At 35.2% G+C, this 20,677-nt stretch overlaps 1 protein-coding gene across 1 annotated transcript in view; it reads left to right on the top strand.

Annotated features, from left to right (window-relative positions):
- The window catches only part of KCNH8 (potassium voltage-gated channel subfamily H member 8), a 170,171-nt gene that overhangs the window by 81,890 nt on the left and 67,604 nt on the right, over positions 1-20,677 (top strand). The window contains exon 5 of the mRNA XM_030445436.1: positions 579-819. Within this exon, the coding sequence (XP_030301296.1) occupies positions 579-819 (241 nt within the window). The remainder of the gene's footprint in view (positions 1-578; positions 820-20,677) is intronic.

Raw genomic sequence — 20,677 nt, forward strand, 5'->3', positions numbered from 1 at the left:
GAAGCTGTGCAGTTTTAAAGACAAAAGAATTTTTCTACTAATTGTGCTTTGGTTCATAGCAGCCTTAGCACACATGAACTGGATTCTTTCAGATGAAAGTAAATCAGGAGAGGTTCTCCAAGTACTATCAGCTGTTCAGTCCACAGATTATGTCTAAAACAACCTCCTAAGAACTCTAAAATATGTATAGGAAGAATATTTTGTCTTCAACACCATCTATTACAATTCTATAGGTTTATTCCTATCCACAAGACTATGTCCCTACACATACAAAGCTTTAGTCTAACTCTCCATCAGGAAAATGTTGCTCTTCAGTCAGAAAAACCTCAACAGAGGAAGAAATACTTTGCTAGATTCAGTTCCCTCCTGATTCTGTTTAATCTGTTCCTTATTAATCCTCTTCCTGTCCTAACCATCCAAAAAGTTATTCCATCAACACAACCATCTGTTTAAATAAGTCTGAGGTGTTAGCATTAGCTGTTGCCTGCATATGGGTATGTCATATTTCTGTGTTGGAAGAAATGTTGTCTGTGTGATCAAACTATTGTTTTAATTTCATTTTTTCCTTTCTTTTTCAGAATGTTTTTGTAGATAAACCAGCATTTCCAGAATACAAAGTTTCAGATGCAAAAAAATCCAAATTCATATTGTTACATTTTAGCACTTTTAAAGCTGGCTGGGACTGGCTTATTTTACTGGCAACGTTTTATGTTGCTGTGACTGTACCTTACAATGTTTGCTTTATTGGCCATGATGAGCTGTCTACAACTCGAAGCACAACTGTCAGTGACATTGCAGTGGAAATTCTTTTTATCATCGGTAAGATATTCTTGGGGTTTCTTTGGGATCTCTTTTTTTAACACTGAAGTTTCTCAGAGAAAGCATATTATCAGAGGAGATAAATGACTGCTCTCATGATTTTAAAGAAAATCAATTTTAGCTCTGTAGTTTGAGATTTAATCTGAATTTTAGACAGTCCACTTTTGGTTTTAGTCCCTTTTACTTTAAATTGATCCAGCTCTCAGTCAAAATGGGTCTTTGACCCTAAGGAAGGTTGAAAACCACTGTTTTACCTTGTGGAAGCCTAAAACCTTCCTAATACTGGGGTGTGCACAGATATTACTATAGTGTTGTTCATAACATAACTTTTTATTTTAATTACCCTTCACAAACCTGCAGATCACAAATTGAAAATATCTAGATTTTTAAAAGTAATGACCTAAGTTTAAAACTCATACTGCAATAATGAAAGTGCATGCTGTACTGACAACTGGGAAAGAATTTTAGAGGTAAAGATTGAAGTTTGTCATTTTGTCCAAACATTTTCTTTCAATGATCCATTTAATTCTTATGTATTTAATAAATTAAAAGAAGACAATTTTAGTAGTGGCCGTGTAGCACAGGAATTTCCTTTTTTTTTTTTTTTTTTCTTCATTAATATAGAAAAGAATCCCTGGCTAGAATGGTACAGATCTTTTTTGTTACAATACCACTCATTTCTGCCACTCTGATAAGACATATCTCAAATCTGTTGATAATATGAAATTGGAGAAGTTATTATTTTAAAGATACAAGCACAGTTGAGTATGGCTTTCTTGAAAACAAAAAGGCTTAGGACAGGTTCTAAGAGTGAAATAAAATGAGCAAAAGAATAAAATTATCCTCAGATTTGAAACTTCTTTTCCAACTTTATTTTTTTCTGATTTTTGTCCTGAAAAAAATGCAGCTGAACTATGCTATGATCTTCTCAAGGAGAACTAAGGAACCTTAGGGCTCTCTATACTCTAGGCAGCAACTTAGAATGTCTTTGAAAAGTTTATTATGAAAAGTTTATTCCATTTTTCTTACTGTAGACAGTAAGACCACGAGGTGATGTGGCTGCTAGAAGAATATTCAGGATGTATAAATATTTGTGTGTCCTTCTTTTGACATTGATCTGTCATTAGGTTTAAGGTCTAATGCTCATTGTTAACTTTAGGTGAACTCTCATGTTAATGCAAACAATACACATTGAGTGACACTCAAATACTGAAGTGAGAAACTTAAATTCTGCAATGCAGATCATGTAGGATCATCATGCAGGATGATGATCTTTTGTCTTGTCTAAAAAAAGGCTATGACTCCAGTCAGTCATACATGAATCCATGTTCCATTTTCAGGAATATGAAGTTAGGTAGTTCCACTTGATCTACCTGCACATCTTCATAAAAACAGATTCAAGGTTACAATATTCTGATAATGGTTATACCCTTCACTACACAGAGATGTAGATAACTGTTCTGTGTTGTGATTGTGTTTATTAGAATCTGAGAACAAAGAGTATAATTTCTATCTATCTGATTTTTGTACTCTAATATTCATTGGAAGCAAGACACATGGTCTACAGCAGTGCTACTTTTCTGCTTATATCCTTTTCTAGATATGTAGGATACTTACACAAGTCCAAAGCACTGGTATTTCTATGATGAACAAAGTAGTTAGGTAAGAAAAATTAAATGAAGATTTTTCTGTAAATTTTACTTCATATTTTCTCATTAGACTTTCAGGTCATTCATCCAGGAAATCAAAATATGATTGTAACCAAATACATTCAAAGAACAGTATATAAAGTACTAGAGAGATTTCTTTGCATGGTTATGCTGCTAGTAACCACAAACACTGTAGTGTAGCATACCAACATTCATCCTCCCCAGTTTCAGCTATGGCTCCATTTCTCCCAAAATAATCTTTTCCAAAGTTATGATCTGCTTTTAAATTTGTGGCTCTGATGGCAGGTCTATGGAATAATTTCAGGACATTCTCATAATGCATTTAAATCTCCACAGTGAATACAAAGAAAATAATGTGCTTATAGTCACCTCTGACTGGTCCCTCATCTGTTAAAATGCTGGATGAACACGTTGCAGAACCTGTGTAAACACTGAAAGTAGTAAGACTGAGAGAATATATAAATTTAAATGTTTCAGGACATTGTTGTGTTGTGGCACTGACAAGAAAATCTTTGAGTGATGATCTACATGTTTTGATAAAAGTCAGTGAGAAGTGTTGAGTAAAATTCTTGTTATGATATTGCCACCTCAGAAAGTCAGTGGGGAGATCTGTCTGAGATAAGGCCTCCAGCTGTATTACAGCTTTTGAACCACAGATTGAATTATTACAATTCTGTAACCACAGATTGGAGAAAAAGTCTATCTGTTTTGATTTTATTCAGATTTCTGAGAACACAGAACAAAATTCCTTTTCTGTATATAACTTTTGTAAACTCTTAGTTGGACTTAACAAGGTCTTAATTTTTAGCTGTGTTTTCATAGGGAGCAGAGGTATGACAATAAAGAGACAGATGTCTGCTCATCAGTTCAAGGAAAATAATAGATAGGGGTTAAAGCTTTCCTTTAAGCAGAAAAGTTTGAATAGATCTATGGGCTAAAAAGAAATTCTTTTAGGCTTACCTAGTTTGTGATTCACCATATGCTTAAGCATGATAAAATTACATAGGGAAGTGGTTTCCTGTGTTGGGCTGCTTATGAGTAGAAGTGCTGATATGAACTAATTCATTTATTAAAAAAAAAAAAAAAGGCACATCTAGCAGAGATTTAACTGCTGTACCCTTTCAAGTTCTTTAAAACATTAACAGAATATAAAAAATAACAACCCTTTTTTGTGTTGTCTTTGGGGAAGAGGTTTGAGAGGGAAAATGATTAAGTTTTCTCAAATCAACTTAAATTATTTTTTACTTGATGGCTCATTTACATGTTAGTGCTTCTATAACTATCTAGATCTGTTGCTTGTGTGCACCTTCAGATCTCTTTTCCTTAGTAATGTGTGCAAACTCTCTCTAACATTAATTTGGAAATAAATCTTTTGCTTCCTTTCTCCGGTGATGGTTTAAAACTAGTTTAGTTTAGAATTTTTTACTCTTTTATGTATCTTAAAATCATAAAGACGTGAAGAGAAAAGCTTTTAGATATAAGTGAATTTAAGCTAACACATGGTTTAGTGAGATGACCTCCTTTAATGCACTATTGACTTGAGAGTTTATGTCCCTTAATTTGTATAGACAATGGCCAGGTCCTTGACTTGTAGACAGGGATGTCTGGATGGCTAAAACTTCAATATTTATAAGAGACATAATGGATCTTGGTGGTCTTTTAAGTAATGTTTGTAAAACTTTCTCTCTTTTGGAAGATAATTGGGATAATCTCTCACCCAGATCATACTATTTTAGTAGTAATACTAAAATTTGTAGTTTTCAGACATTTTCTAGTTTTTGGTTTGGGTTTGAGGTTTTTTTGGTTGGTTGGTTGGGTTGGGCTTTTTTGTTGTTGTTGTTGTTGGTTTTGGGTGGGGTTTTTTTCATTTATTTTTAGAAATATTATTGACTACCTTAATGGAAGAAAGTAACATTACTGGAAAATGTATCAATACATTATTGCTAAGCACGTAGACTCACTCACAAGGCTGTTTGAAAAGGAGATCAACAGGAGTAGTGATCCGTGTGGTGGTTCAGAGGAAATATACATAAGCTTTCAGGGTTACAGTAAAACACTCTTTGCTGGATATAACTAAAGGTATCTGTAGGGTTTTTCTGCTAAGGTGGCCAGGAACAACTACAGGGAGTAGAGGTATAAAAATAAGTGACCTTTATCTTTTAATTTTAGCCTTCTATTTATGAAATATTTGTGCCAGTTTCTAATGGAAAATAAAGAACCCTGGATACTAATTATAGCTATAATATTATACTATTTATAAACGTACTGGTAACAGAAATCAGAAATTATTTTCTGGAAAGTACTCCCATGCTTACCTGTGGGGAAAAAATTACAACATACCCATCCTTTCCTCCAGCTCTTCCCACACACACTGGTCTAAAGACCTTATCTATGACTTGTAATTTAATGGGAGAAAATTTATAATGGTAACTAAGTTTGCTTCTCTTTGTACGTCTATATCTCTTTCTTGTTAAATACTATTTAACAAAATGTGTTATCAGCAATTTCATTTTTTAAAAGAAGCCTGGTTAGAAGCCCAAAAAATGTTAATTTGCTGCATTATCCTAGAAAGAGACTTGATAGTCATTAATGTCTATCATAAATACAAATTACTCAAAAATTTCCAGAACTTTCTTAAATCATATGAAGCCCTATAATCTCAGACCTTTAATATGTAGTGCTTTTAAAATATGTTACAAATGAAGTAGAAATTTGCATCACCATGCATGACTTGCATGGTTATTCAGGTGTACATATATGACTGTTTTGAAAATAATACACATTTAAAAAAAATCTGTTGGAATTGGATGCAGTAGTATTAATTGTAATAGATTTTATTAGGTTCCTTTACTTTAAATTAGAATGTTTGTTTATTTTTCCCCAGTGTTCTTTTTTTTTATTATAATGACTATCACCCTTGCAAGTGCACAGAATGTCATGTAAAACAATCTTCACCTAGAGGACCTCACATGTATGAGGTGTATGTGCAGTTTGTGCATTTTGAAAGGAAACAGCAGTGTTTTGAACCATATTTTATAAATTGTGCTTTCAGACCCTAATATCCTGAAATTCAGGCAGATGCCAAGGGAGTGGTATGAAACTAAAGAAGCTGGGGTTGTTCAGCCTGGAGAAGAGGAGGCTCCAAGGTGACCTTATAGCAACCTTCAATATCTGAAGGGGGCCTACAAGAAAGCTGGGGTAGGGCTTTTTACACAGGTGTGTAGTGAGAGGACAAGGAGAAATGGTTTAGAACTTGAAGAGAGTAGATTGGGTTAGATGCTAGGAAGAAATTCTTTAATTTGAGGGTGGGGAGACACTGAAGTTGTCTAAACCAGAAGGTTTGGCTGCCCCCTCCCTGGAAGTGTTCAAGGCCAGGTTGGATGGGGCCTTGAGCAGCCAGGCTTAGTAGAAGGTGTTCCTGCCTATAGCAGGGGGATTGGAACTAGATCATCTTTAAGTTCCCTTCCAACCCACACCATTCTACAATTCCATGAATTTGTCTGTGGGAGTTTGTCACTGAATGTCAAATGATCTCATCTGTAGAACAATATATATATGACCAGAACATGAAACCAAATAGAGTGACATTGTTGATGCCCCTAGTATTAGGGAAAGAAAGCCATAATAAATATTTCATTGACTTTGGATTACCTCCTAATGTGACTTCACAGTACAAAATGTTTAAGCTGAAAAGCAGTAACAAATTTCTTAAAGATTCTCACTGAGAGCACCAAACAGAAGTTGGCAAACTATATTGTTGGAAAATTTTCCGGTAGCCTTCCTCACGTACCACTGTATGGAGAACAGATGCTAGTCTGCACACAAGATGTTTCCATACACAAAAACATCCATCTGGACATAAAGGAGAAAATCACAAGCCACAAGAACTTGCAAGTGATCATTTCCATGGAAACATTTCTGTATCTTCTTCAGGAAGACACAGATAACACTTATGATAATAGAGGTATTGATTTGTGTTGGCTCTGCTGACTTTTTCTCTTTCTCTGCTGAGGTGTAATGTTATTGCTACACATTGTTAGTCAGCTTCCCATAAAATGAAAAAATATATGCTTGTAGAGCTAAACCAGTTTTAAGAAATCACTGCCCAAAATGCTGTTTACTACACCTGAATTTGGGAGATACCTTACAGTTAAGACAAGAAAACTGCTCATCTGAACATTCTTGCTTTTCTGGAGGCCAAATGAATTACATTGCTTTAAGCTACTGGTGAACTGGTTACAAGATGGTTTTGTATTGTGCCATGTACCATCAAAGTTAAATGTAAAATCCAAGAAAGAAGTATTTAAAGAAATATCAAACAGGCTCCTTTCTGAAATCTGATTTTGTGAAGGAATACCTAAAACAAGGCAAGTAGATTACACAGTATAAACATCTTTTCAAAACACAGGCAAGATGATGAATACAGGCTGAAATAAGCATTATTAACCATAAGTATTACTTTCTCTTCTGGGGACAGCTCTGTGGGTATTCTGGGCCGAGACACTCTGCATCTGTCCTTCTGGCAAATAAAGCCACTGTTCCCCTTCTCAGCTCTTCTAATGGATCTATTGAGACATAATTTTATTTCCTACTTCCTCTTTCGCAACGAAACTTGTAACACTGGAATGTCAGGCCTCTGAGCACTTCAGACTTCTAAGAGTGCTCAAGATTTGACTCACTACTTTTTTTTTCCTCAGATGCAGTATTACTGTTGGAAAGACAAAAAAAAAAGCCAGTGTGACAGAGTGTTTGTTTCACCTGTACTCAATTCACACATTGTGAAATGCTGTAGTAATTGTTTTTTAAGTAATGGTAAAACAACACTATATTTTTAAATAACATTAAGTTCTTCTAATTAAATATCTAGGTCATATCCAAGGAAATGATGAAATGCTTTATAGTTTAATTTTGTGTGTGTGTGTGTGTGTGTGTGAGCTTGCATGTGGTCATTTTTGGATTATTTTTTATGATTTTTAGATAATGTTCTATGTATGTGAATTCTTGCCAAGCTGGATGATCTAATTTCTGAGAAAAGTATTTCAGGTTTCCCCCTTGGAATTGGTCAAAAAAATTTAAGTGCACAAAGCAGATGTGCTGCTGCCCACTGAATGTTTTACTCTATGATCTTTTTGTTGTTGTCAACAGCATTTATGTAAACTGTGCTCATGAAATACCTAACAAGAAAATCTCTTTACACACACTGAATTTAGTGAAAAGTTATGTCATATGGCCAATGTTTCTTCAGTTTTTGGAACTGTTTCTTTCTACCATATTGTGCAGGTTGTATTAATGAAATTACCCACATAGAAAGTTTTACACTTCTTCAGTCAGAAGTACCATCTTCTTTTGAAAGCAGAGCTGGCAGTCCACCTTTCAGAAATATTTTTAATTCTTTGCTTTTCTTTCAAGACTCCAAAGTCTGTATCTTCCTTAGTAGAAAAGTCAACATATTTTAGTTACTCAATATACTGAGTCTGTTTTTAAAAGGTTATAAAAATTCAAATATTTCCAGTGTTTAGTATGCTATTGTAAAGGTCATGATATGTGATGCTTTTCTGGCATATTGTCTACTGTAGAACTGAGGTTAACTAATCCCTATTTAGCACCCTTATAACTAAGGAGAGCAACTGGAAAAGGGAACCCAGTAAGCTGAAATCAAGGAAACATAAAACAATGTGGCTTTTTTTTTTTTTTTTTTTTTTTTAGTTTGTGGTCTTCTGTTTGGTTTCACTTTACTGGGGTTTAAATTCACAGGCTCTCAGAGCAGTAAAGAGGTGCAATTAAAACTACTGCTATAACAATGGTGTGCCAGTCATTCAGTTTTTGTATTAATGGATTATTTACCCAAGTAAAACAGTATTTCCACTAGGGCATGACTTAAATATCTGAAGGAAAAACAGGAAGGAGATGTATACTTGCAACCAGATTTTCCATTATATGTGGATATTTAATCCAGGTATTAATTCCAGTGATATGTCAAAAGCATGTTTTCCTGAACAGAATCAAAACACCAAACTGCCCCAAAACTTAACAAAAAGCTTCTCCAGTTAATCTTTTATCTTGGCAGATAATTCTATTTAAACAATTCCATGCATGGAAGGCTAAAAGTGAGGCTTTTTTTTGAAGAAGACGGGAGTTTAACTCGCTTTTTTTTCAAGGTTTTTTGTAAAATACTTTATGCTGTGTGGTCATACATAGGTAACAAAAAACCAACAAAAAGAAAAACCAAACAAAACACAAACAACTGAAATAAAACAAAACCTAACAAAACCAAGACAAGATCCAAAGCCAAAACCCACCAACTCCAAAAAGCCGTAAAAATAACACCAACCAAAAAACCACACAGCAAATTACCAGCGTTTTTTTTTTCCTTTTCATGTATCTTAAACATAGACTCATGTTACTTTCCACCACTGAGAGCTGAATTCTGCAAATCCTCTACAAATAAACATGTAATAGTTTTCACATACAGAGAGCTGGGTGGGAATGAAGATTTGAGGTTAGGGGTTTTTTTGTTCACAGACCTCAGAGAGATGAGGATCTACAACTGCCCTCATCTGTGGCTTACAAAAGACATATTCCAACCCCAAGGATTCTATGATTCTATGATTCCTTTTTCACACTTTTTCACTCGCCAGCAGAAGTGACATATTGCTAAGCCTTTAGTACTACTGGTTTAAAAGGCCACTACCTGCTGATTCTTAGGACACACTGGACTGCAAGTTATCATCTGATATGATACAACTATGCTTTTCTAAAAAAAGCTTTTCCAAAGCTAGAAAAGAAGTATCTACAGACTACATCTGTTTTTTCTACAAGATTATTGATAGTTTCTCTCATAAGGGGATGCGACACTAAAGGACAGAACAAAGGAAGTGAAGCTGCAGATTAGAATTTATATCCTAATACCTATAAAACTGTAATTTTCCTTAATCCTGGCCACCAGTGCTCTCTTTCTTTTTCCCATGAAAGATCAGATTTTCTTGTAAAATTTTCTGTAATTTATATTGATTTTTCTTTAGGATCTGTTCAGCATTTGCTAAATTTTTCTGAAAATAAAATATTAACTCTCATAGAGGAGCTGCAACACTCTGTTATAAAGGCATTATTTTGTTATATATTATTATTATTTCTATATTTAATTGGATATTATTTATTTATTACATAAACCCCCTACTTTTAATGTTTTTATTACTTAAGCCTTTTTTTTCCTGTAAACTTTCTTTTACTTCATAGTAGCCTAGATTCCTAAACTAAAGATATAAAAGGAGCATTATTTTCATCTCCTATTATCTCTCTTACCTTATCATGTCAGAATCTGAAAACAAATCATCAAACTGATTGTGGCAATAGACAATTTGAGGAGAGATGCTGAGTTGAAAAATCACACTTCCATTTGAATGAATTGCACCCAGGGGATTTATGAGGAACATGTAGGTTTACAGCAGCAGTAGAATAGAAAAAAATGAATTTATATAGGAGCACATATAGCACTAATCAAGCACTATAGCACTAATATTTCCTGGAAAGCTGTCTGGTCATACCATTATGCACATACAATTAAATAACAGTGGTTCAAATAATCAGATAGATCAAAGAGCTTGGACTCTGGGGAAATTCTTGTTAGCTTAAGACAATAAAATAAGATTTTAGAAGTAAAAGAAATAGGAGAAAAGGCAGTCATAATATCTTGGAGTGCAAGATGGTATAGGAAATTGTCTGTCCTAAAGATCAGTAGAGTTAATACACCTAAATCATCTAGGTCTTGAGCATAAAACTGAATTACTGTAGTCTAATCAGAAATCATGCACCTCTCAGTCCCCTGGCTACTCTTTACATGTACTCTACTTGCACTAAAGGTTCAGGATTTTTCAACTTCTCTTAATTCACAGTAAAAATAGAGGCAAAGTGATTTATATTACCTAGCATTTGCTGCAGTTCAAAAGCATAGCAGGGGCAGTTACAGAATCATCTGAGAAATCCTAAATTGTTATAGTGCTATGGCTTGATCTTATGCCTTATCCCAGCAGGATTTATTTAAAAAAAAAATTTAAAAATTAAGTCTAAAGTAAAGAAAAAATATTGGCACAGTAAAGCCAACTACTTCTGGTAAAATAATCCTGTTTATGGGTAAAGAGGTTCAGCTGGCTAGCAGATACATTTTTACCTCTGGGTTATCACTTTTTTTTTCCTTTTCCTTTTTCTTTTTTTTTTTTTTAAACAAGGATTAGAAATAGAGATTATACAAAACACATATTGTGCTTTTGATAATGGTCTAGTAGCATAGTTTCATGAATATCAGTTTATGGTTTTCTCTCTTTTTGTATTGTTTAGGAGTACAAGTTCCACTACACAATAAGTAGAAGCTCCGTTTCTTTAATGTAATATTTTTCTCTTTGTTGAGCACCAAATATGAACTGATATTTTCACACAATTCACTCAATGGATGTGTTTTTGTGTGAATGTGAGCATGACAGGAATCTAGATGTCTTAGTAAAGGATGTGATATGTCCTACAGAGGTTTAATACAAGAGATGTCACCAAATGATTTCAAAAGGGCATGGATATGCTCAGAGTTCACAGCTCATTTATGCCCAACTATGAACTAAATTGTCTTTTCATAGGAACTGATCACAGCTAGAGCACCATTTGTCACACCAGAAGCTCGTGAAAAGGATACCAACAGAGGAGTAAAAGCTGTTTGATCAGTCAGATAAGGGAAGGAATAAGTTAGAGCTGTTCACAGCACTAGCTTTAGAAATTTTGAATTGAAACATCACAGAAGCATGTAGCAATGTTAAATACAAACTTGGAAAATATTAGGGTAATGTTGGTCCCAACCTTCTGATATTTAGTGCTGTGGATATTCTGTGAGACCTTAATCAGTGCAAAATGCATAAAGAAAATAGGAACTACAACTGCATGTAGAGAAAGGTTTTTGAATGGGAACACTGTCACAGTTTATACAACTGTTGTTTCTTTTTAACAAATTCATTCTCTCTAATTTTTCAGTATAACTTCATAACAGTTTCAGAGACATCACATTTTTTACAATAATTTTTTTTTAAGGGATGTGTGCCCATATCTTATCAGCAGTAGAAACAACAGGCTGAGAGAATCCATGCAGATCCATGCTATTTAGCCATTGAATCCAACCAGGAGATAAATCAGAGTCAAGGTTTGAGGCTAAGAGTACTGAAGGATTTTATGAGATTGGTTAATCAGTGTTTATTTTCTCTGCATGCATCTCAGGGACTTAGTGACTAACAGGGTCTGTGGTTTTCCTTGTGTTGGTAGGGGAAGGACTCAGCAGAACAGAAGGGCTGGAAAGTATGCACTGAAAGAAGCAAGAGTGTAAAAGAGGTGATAGGGAATAAGGAGATAAGAGATTTGTCCGGGGAGATTAAGCAGAGTAGTCTTTCTGAGAGCAATTGACCCTTGATTTGCTGTTGATTTTTTCTTAGCATGAAGTGATTCCACATGACCTGGAGAAGAAAATTTGAGCGGAAAGAAATGAAAGAAAATTTCTATTTAATTATTTGGAGGTGAGGGAGGATTCATAGGTGATATAATTACTTGTTCCAAATCTGTTAGAACTGGAGACCTTGGGTTCTTCTTATTGAGTGCTGCCAGGTCAAGTTCACCTTTGTGTTTGACAGCAGTAAAATTCCTTGCTGCTTTGCAGACCATCATGTTTTGCTTTACAGACTCTCCTGAACAGCAGTCAGTGGGGAAGGAGCAAAAGTCTGCAGTACAGGTCAGGGCTGGCTCAAAATGCATAGGTGTTTGTTAGCAAAACAGATGGATCCATGCTATAGCACTGAAAAAAAATTGGAAAAAAAACAGGTGGTAATTTATGCATTTCTTAAGGTCTTTAGAAGATCTTAAGGTCTCTTTTAAATTCAGTAGAACAATCTAAACTTTATCTTGAGCTTTAGTTCATTTGGACTCTGACATCTTGCTGACTGATTTTAACTGAAATTGAGTTATCTAACTTGAAATAAGAACTTGGCATTTTTTTTCCCAAGGAAGACAAAAATAGAGAAACTTAACCTTTTCTTTACTCTCTACATCGAGTACTTTCATTAAAAATGATATATTAGATGTTCCAGCACACAAGGTAGCAAGTCTAACTATCTGATATTATCTGATGTTACTCCTGTTTTAGTTCCAGGTAACTGTTTAATGACATTGCTCATGTCATAGATGATATTTACATTCCCTATCCTACTTTTCCAATCATGTATGTTATATGATATGATATATGTAGTTTGCAAGATCAGGTAAAATGGGGTTTTTTTCAGCATACATAGAAAAAAATTGGAGTGGGTTAACCGGAGATTTTTCTTTCTGTAACAACAATGCTTATTATTTATGATACATTCTTTTCTGTTTGTTATCAGAACTGCTGAAACAGAAGAGATTGTAGTTCTTGTCCCAGTCTGAAACAAACATACTGAATACAGCTTTAAGTATGAAGCTGTACAGTCTCAAGTTACTGTTAGAGCATACTTAAAGATTATATATTCAAATATCCCTCTAATTGAAAACTTATGACTCATAGATATCAGTCACTTCATGTATGCTTTAAGAATCACCTCAGAGACTAGATGCCCCTCTTGCCTGGTTCAAAGCTGTAATTGGTAAATTTGTTTCCCTTCATGCTACTGAAAATGCTTAAATCCCACCTCATCTCAGAGTATTTGAAGCACAAATTCAGGACTAAGAAAAACCATTAGTTTTGATGCTGTGGGGTTGTTTGGAATCCCTAAAGCTTTATGAATTTTATGCTTGTTTTCAATTTTAAATTGGCCTTTGATAAGTTAATGTCTAGGTTAATAGGTTAATAGGTAGATGCTAGTGCACAGTAAGACTCACAAATAATTTCTATTAAATATTTCATGAGTATTTTCAGAACAGATAATTGTACTTTTTTATGTTTAACTACTCTTTCTTGCCTATACTTGCTTCCCATTCTATTTGCTCAAAATCTTAGAAAAAAGAGTTCATTTTCCTACTTTTTAAACAGCAACGCCAAAAAGACTGTGGAACATGTAATTCCTAAAAATAATACAATCTCTCAAGAGAAATGGTTGTTTCTAAATTTGTATTCAAGATTTTCTTATCCTTATAGAAGTTTCAGGAGCTCTGTTTTGGTGCTTTTTTTCCCTTCAGAGCTTTCTCACTAACTACTTTAGCAAAGCAGTTAAGATATAAATAAGGTTGTCTAGATAAAGAAATTGTTTATACCCAAGTAAAGCTCAGAAAGCTTTCAGGAAATAAAAGATGGATCACACTTACCTCCCTCTGGATTTTTATCTGAGTTGGATGCAGAAAGAAGCACTTACTATTTCCTATTCAGTTTTATATATATAAATGTTATCTGGGGTTGTCCTATTTGCTTTGATAAGAAGGCAAAAAGAGGTGTTGTACAGAAAACCTCTAATCTTTTCAATCTTGAACAGTGAATTTCATATGCACATTGATAAGCCTTTGGTGTGCTGGATGGCTTAGGGGAATTTAAAGCAAGCATTTATCTCCTTTTCTGTTAAATCTTCAGTTGTTTCACTATGCTAATGTGCAATAAGTAAGCAAATATTTTTCTCTGACCTTTGAAAACTAACCACTGGAGGTTTCTGAGACATATGAGAAGTTTCAATATACCAATGATTTGAATACCCTTATCTTTCTTTCTTACCCATATCAAGTAAATTGACATGAATTAATTATGTATGTGGCTGGTGTTACCATGGTGATCTGTAAATGTGAACAGTTACCAACTCTGCTGAGCACCTGTGGAGCTGAACTGACTCCTTGCTCCTTATGAACCATATGAAAAACATTATTTTCATATCTTAATGGTATTACTGAAAATTTCAGAACTTTTTAGTAGTTTTAAGAATACAGGGCCAGCTGGAACTACTCGCTGATCTAATCTAAAAGTTTTATAAGTCTGATTTTACTTATATGCTTTGTTCATCCTGAGGAATTTGTTGAATGAAAACAGTAGTCCTTAAAGCATCAACCAATTATAGACTCCATGGAACAAAATATATTGAATGTATGTCTAGGTTAATTTGAGTTAAGGTTTTGCACTAAATCTTGAAAAATTTGAAGGATCATCCCTGTGCCAAAACAAGAACTCCCCTAAAGAGTTCATTTAATTGAGGAGACTCAACTCCAGTGGGTAAAAGGTAGGGTATGGCAGAGATCAAGCTGTCAGAAATCACACAGATCCAGTACTAGCTGTGTATAGTTTAACTAGTCCATGCCAAATGATCTTAGCAGACTGCCTGGCTTCAAAGTGAAGAAGACAGCATAACACATTTCTTTCAGTGAAACCTTGAAAGTAATTATTTACAAGACCCAGATATGGCAGAACTGGGTTTTGATCAAAATAGCCTAATGAAATATTTTCTGGTATTTTAAAGCAATGATCTGACATGATCCTTCCTCTGTGCTGAGTGTTTGCCTCCTCTTTGCCCTCAGTAGTGGCTGGGCAAAGAGAATCAGTGTATTAATGGGAAAAAAAAGTACTTCCTGGCTTTTTGATTATGATGGCTAAGAGGTTTGAGGATGAATTCTTCCTTTACCCAGACTTAGTGTAACTCCATAAAGAACATGTAGGGAAAAATGCAAATCAGCCTTCATTTTCCTCAAAGCTATGAAATTAAAGGAAAAAACAGAATAACTCGATTCTGAGGATGATAATAGTCTAATCTTACTTTCATCTCCCTAGCATATCTACATTCTTATGTTCATTTCATGTACATGTTGCACAAGTCCATGTATTTGTTTCTGCTTGAACATATTCTGGCTATCTTTAGGGTGGCTTTGTGTTTTACAGTATGAGTGCTTAACGTGAATCCAAATGGTGCAAGTTAATTACCTCATTTGCTAAGCCACATTTGATTTCCAAAATGTATTTGCCTAACATCCGCCCAGTGTATCCCATTTTGCTTTTTTAGCCACTAGTGGATGAAAGCAAACTTAGATCTGTTCTCCTGTTAGCATTCTGGAGTCCAGACTTTTTATTTGTCTTGAAGTGTGGGTGCTAGCATTGTGTGGCTAAAGTTGTTTCACTTGTATGGACTGTAATGTTCATTATCCAGTATTTACAGGTAATATTCTCCATTATTTACAGGTAATATTCTCCATTTTGGCAGTCCTTTATACTAACCTCATCCTGGCACTCTAAACTATTAGAAATTTTGTATGGTATCATTGTTTTCCAAGCCCGAATCTCTCCTTCAACCTTCATCTTTTTCCTTCTTGGGTCTTAGATATACTTTGTGTATTATATGGGGATACATATGACCCATTTTATGTTTGGATTTGGATTGGTCACAGTCATCCAACTTATTTGTTCAAAACTATCATATATATCACTGTGAAGGAAATGAGACAAAATTAATCCTACAGAACCAGTTTTGTTTATAAACAGAACCATAGCAACAACATTTTGAAACTGAGCAGAAAGCCCAGTTCGGCTTATGGATTTTGTGTCTCATATTCTGGTTAATGCAGACCTTCAAATTATGATGATACAGGATGAAATAACCTGAGAAAATTTAAGTATTCTACAGCATTCATCAAGTTTGATAGCAGTATCAGACATGATTTTATTATCAAAAAAAGTGTGTTGATTTGTCACACTCTTTCACACTACACTAACTTATGCCATTAGTTGCACTTTAACGTGTATTTTTATTACTACACATTTAGTATGAATGTCAGAATTAGCTGCTTTTCCTGTGATTAGCAAATCTATTGTTTCCTGGATCATCACTTTTAATGTGTGGGGCTTTCTTCCACTGAATTATTAAAATTAACATAGCAAATTCAATTTCCTTGGCCTCTTTCCAACTTTCTGAGATTCTTATTAGAAGTTAATACTGGTGATTCAGAAAGTGGCTCTCAGAAAATTCCACTTTGAATGTGAGGAGCAGCTTTGTCTTCAAATATCACATCAAAATGTCTAAAGTCTCCTTTGTTATATGACTTATTTACCTCGAGCAAGAAATCTTCCTAGTTTATTCCAGAACCAGTGTTTTATGTTTCTTCTTTTTTAGAAAATAAGAGACAAGTGTACTGTAAGATGCTATGCACATTTCAGTTATTAGATATTTAAACTGAATTGCATTTTTTTAGTTTCAGTCTTGTAATTTTGATAGTCACTTATCTGCATTTCAGTTACATTTTCTGGTTTAACTTGTATCTTACAATTTTATTACTTTTTTTGTAGGATTGGTTTATTCATTATTAACTAGGAAGACTTATTGTTTTACCTTAATGTCAATTTACATTTAAAATTTGTTCCAAATGTGATGCTACAGCACTTGGGGACTTTAAAAACTTTTTTCTACACTTGTAAGCTGACGTCTTAGATTATGTAATGTTTTCACAGTGTCAACATACGAATGGTAAGACTATGTTTTCTAGATCCAAACAATAGCTGATTTTTAGTAAAAAATACTTTTTACCCTCATTAAAATAAACTGCAGCAGTAACTTATTTGAGATTACCACAGAATATCTAAACCCATGTTAGTTATTCTTTAGAAGCTGTTAGGAATTCTTATCAATAAGAATATAGAACAACCACTATGCATCTGAAACTGAAGGCACCTACAGTGCTACATTTATCATATATAAAATGCAGCAGCTGCTTCCCTTTTTGTGGGCATAAGCTGTCCTTGCAAAAAAGCATAGGTTCTTTTTTATGAGTATATTTCTCTGCCAAAGTAGAACAGCTGTAAAAGTGAAAGACAAGTGGAAAATATCTTGCAAATCATTTCTGCTATCCATGGTGGAGAACTTGAAAATACATTGCAAAATACCAAAAAGTTTTGGAACTGGAACTATTGACAGTTATTTGTTATAAAATTGTAAAAACACACAATAGAATTAGTCTTCCCTTAAGGGTGAGGAATATGTATACAAAAAAATATGCATGAGAGAATGAAATTGATTAAATGTGCATTTGTCTTACTATATGTTCATTTAAAGGCTAATTAATCATAGAATCATAGAATCATAGAATCTGCTGGGTTGGAAGGGACCTCAGAGATCATCAAGTCCAACCCTTTTACCACCGTTGCGGTTGCTAGACCATGGCACTGAGTGCCACATCCAGTCTCTTTTTAAATATCTCCAGGGATGGAGAATCCACTACTTCCCTGGGCAGCCCATTCCAATGCTTGATCACTCTCTCCGTAAAGAAATTCTTTCTAATATCCAACCTAAATTTCCCCTGGCACAACTTAAGACCATGCCCTCTTGTCTTGTTGAAAGTCGTCTGGCAAAAGAGACCAACCCCCACCTGGCTACACCCTCCTTTCAGGGAGTTGTAGACAGCAATGAGGTCTCCCCTGAGCCTCCTCTTCTCCAGGCTGAACAGCCCCAGCTCTCTCAGCCTCTCCTCATAGGGTCTGTGCTCGAGTCCCTTCACCAGCCTGGTTGCCCTCCTTTGGACCTGCTCCAGGACCTCGATATCCTTCCTGAACTGGGGGGCCCAGAACTGGACACAGTACTCGAGGTGTGGCCTCACCAGGGCTGAGTATAGGGGCAGAATCACTTCCTTGGACCTGCTGGCGACGCTGTTCCGGATACAGGCCAGGATGCCGTTGGCTTTCTTGGCCACCTGGGCACACTGCTGGCTCATGTTCAGCTTCCTGTCAATCCAGACTCCCAGGTCCCTTTCTGCCTGGCTGCTCTCCAGCCACTCTGTCCCCAGCCTGTAGCGCTGCATTACATTACAAAGTCTCTAAGAGTTTCATCTCTAGGGAGATGAAACTTTAAAACCTGGGGGTTGCATATAGAATGAAACATGAGGGGTTTAGAGCAGCTATGAATGTTATCAGATCCTTTTGTGGTTCAGATCATCATCTAAGATGCTAGAAATTCACAAGATTAGTACCTCAATGCAAATCTGAGTAGAATTAAACAAGATAAGGGCCTTCCAGTAACTGAAGGGCACATACAGGAGAGATGAGGAGGCACTTCTTACAATGGCTTTAAACTGAAAGGAAGTAGATTTAGAAGAAGAAATTCCTTACTCTGTAAGTGCTGAGACACTGGAACATGTTGTCCAGGGAAGCTGTTGATGCCCCCTTCAGGGAAGTGTTCAAGGCCAGGTTGGATGAGACTTTGAGCAACCTGGTATGCTGAAAGGTGTCCCGGCCTATAGCAGGGGGATTGAAATTAAATGATCTTTAAGATCCATGGCAACCCAAACTATTCAGTGATTCCATGATAAGATGGAAATTTAGACTTTTCATATAAAATTCATAGAAAGTTTTTTTTGTTATAAAATTGTGGATCTGCCTGGTCCAAACAAAGACAATTTTAACCCTAAGCATTTCAGTCCTATAGGTATCATTGTCCAATGTTGTGCAGGTACAGTGAGAGTAAAAAAATTTCCATTTTTGATGTTCTTTTAGTACCATTTTAAAGTAAAATTCTGGAAATCACAAATTGCTTTAATATGGACTAGTTGCAATTCTGCCCTCTCAATAAGGCAGAATTTTCCATTGGAATTTTATACCGTGACAGACTGCTTTATATCACGTTGATTTACTTAGTTAAGATGAACCTGGTCAGATGCTTTTTCCCTTGCTCTGCTTTCTTTTACTGTAAATCTGTGTGTTGGCTGTCCTCATCATACTAAAAGCATTTTTGGAAAGTGTCCTTTCCAACTCCTTCTTGATTCAGAAGTAATGGCACTGAAAAAAAAAAATAAAAAAAAAATCAAAAAAACAAAAACAAAAAACCCCAAAAACCCAACAAACAAACAAACCTACAAAACGAAAAAAGACCAAATTTAGGAAAAGTGGAAAACAATGTCCTTAATAAATGGGAAAAATCAAGAAAGGGGGAAAATATCTGACAACCAGAACCTAATAAAATCTGGCACACTTAAAGAGAGCTGCATAAATGTTTACAGATTCCATTTTCCATGTGTATGCTCCATATAACCATTTGATTTTAAAGCTTTTAATTTTCAAATAAATCATGGGGGAAACAATATTTAGTGTTCGTTTTTACATTTTGCTGCCTAGGTTGTGCAAGAGTTGCAAAAGGGACAAAGCTTACCTGCTACTCATTTCTTTATGGCTCCAGTGCTAGCAATGTTTTCTGTGCACATAAAGCACATTCTGAAAACCTATCCTTTTGACATACTGTCTGAGGAGGGTCTGTTTGTTCATACATGCTGAGTGTTGCAGATATTTCTCATACCTTGAATCAAAAGTGCTGGAAAAAAGACATATTGGAAAGTAGGCATTCATTCTCATGTGTGTATAATAGGAAGAAGAGTTCTCAAGCCTCCAAAACTGCCTAGAAAACCAAGAGTAGATGAACATATTGCTCCTGCTAGTAATCCTACTACTACCTACTTTTTAGTTCTAACTTGATTTCCATTAAAACCAACTCGAGATACTAGCATGTTATTGTTCATTGTGCTTTAATTATGAAGAAACAGAAGTTGAGGTATGCTTAATTTTTAGGACTTCATAGCTTGCTTTTTTTTATCAGGAACGTGCTGAATTAGAGCAGGTTGCATAGTACACAGTAAAGTAGCTGTGAGGACAGGAAATACTTCCACCAAAAGAGAAAATAAAGCCACTGCATAACATCTGCACTCTCTTTCCAGTATATGGTGTGGAGCCAGCCCCCCAGCAGCTGCTGCTGCCATCTCTCTACAAGAGCAGCATACAGAAGAGGCAGCTGAAGTGTGCATCATCTAGCAGATAGGAAGAAGACAGTGCTGCCATTGCTGCCATAGGCAGAGAGCACAATGAATGCAATCCCCTCCTTATAACTCTCAATAATAGGCTGACTAGATTACAAATACCAGTTTACAAGTATATAACACATTGGACTAATATCTGGAAAGCTGCCTCTCATAACCTGGACATAAAAGAAAGCCCACTGACTTTCAGGCTGCCAAGACCATCAGCTTGTAGTTATTAATTTTAAATGAGAAAAATGAGTGTCAGTCACACTCTAAAATGTCTTCCTAACACTTTGGATCACTTCTTTTTCTTTTATGACACGGTCTTCAGTATGAGCCTTTAGAATTTGTAAGGCAGCAGGCTAATTATCTTTCTATCTTTAGTCTTGATGGTTGGCTACACTCTTTTCCATTGGTGTAGAAGTTACACAAGTAGTTCTCAGTAATGTTGGTAG

Source organism: Calypte anna, chromosome 2 (assembly GCF_003957555.1).
Source record: "Calypte anna isolate BGI_N300 chromosome 2, bCalAnn1_v1.p, whole genome shotgun sequence".
NCBI lineage: Eukaryota > Metazoa > Chordata > Aves > Apodiformes > Trochilidae > Calypte > Calypte anna.